The sequence below is a fragment of the Galeopterus variegatus genome, unplaced genomic scaffold (genome assembly GCF_000696425.1).
Source record: "Galeopterus variegatus unplaced genomic scaffold, G_variegatus-3.0.2 Scaffold57271, whole genome shotgun sequence".
NCBI classification, from domain to species: domain Eukaryota; kingdom Metazoa; phylum Chordata; class Mammalia; order Dermoptera; family Cynocephalidae; genus Galeopterus; species Galeopterus variegatus.
In genome coordinates this window covers 1-720 of record NW_007783382.1, presented here as the reverse complement: position 1 = coordinate 720, position 720 = coordinate 1, and the positions used below count along the sequence as shown (strand labels likewise).

The 720-nt window shown below is 45.6% G+C and overlaps 1 protein-coding gene across 1 annotated transcript; it reads left to right on the top strand.

The window, feature by feature from the left end:
- Positions 1-16: 16 nt before the first annotated feature.
- On the top strand, positions 17-716 carry LOC103584456 (desmoplakin-like; the record flags this gene model as incomplete). The annotated part of the gene is made up of 1 exon (XM_008565453.1): positions 17-716. A coding segment is annotated over exon 1 (681 nt), but the record flags the coding sequence as incomplete, so codon positions are not given.
- Positions 717-720: the final 4 nt, after the last annotated feature.

Sequence of the window (720 nt, the reverse complement as noted above, 5' to 3'; positions counted from 1 at the left end):
TTGTGGATCCAGTCACCGAAAAGAAGGTCAGTTACATGCAGCTGAAGGAACGGTGCAGAATTGAACCACATACTGGTCTGCTCTTACTGATAGTACAGAAGAGAAGCATGTCCTTCCCAGGAATTAGACAGCCTGTGACTGTCACCGAGCTAGTTGATTCTGGTATATTGAGACCATCCACTGTTAATGAACTGGAATCGGGTCAGATTTCTTATGATGAGGTCGGTGAAAGAATTAAGGACTTCCTCCAGGGTTCAAGCTGCATAGCAGGCATATACAATGAGACCACTAAACAGAAGCTTGGCATTTATGAGGCCATGAAGATTGGCTTGGTCCGACCTGGTACTGCTCTGGAGTTGCTGGAAGCACAAGCAGCTACTGGCTTTATAGTGGATCCTGTTAGCAACTTGAGGTTACCAGTTGAGGAAGCCTACAAAAGAGGTCTGGTGGGCATTGAGTTCAAAGAGAAGCTTCTGTCTGCAGAACGAGCTGTCACTGGGTATAATGATCCTGAAACAGGAAATATTATCTCTTTGTTCCAAGCCATGAACAAGGAACTCATCGAAAAGGGCCACGGCATTCGCTTATTAGAAGCACAGATTGCAACTGGTGGGATCATTGACCCGAAGGAGAGCCATCGTTTACCAGTTGACATAGCGTATAAGAGAGGCTATTTCAATGAGGAGCTCAGTGAGATTCTCTCAGATCCAAGTGATGATA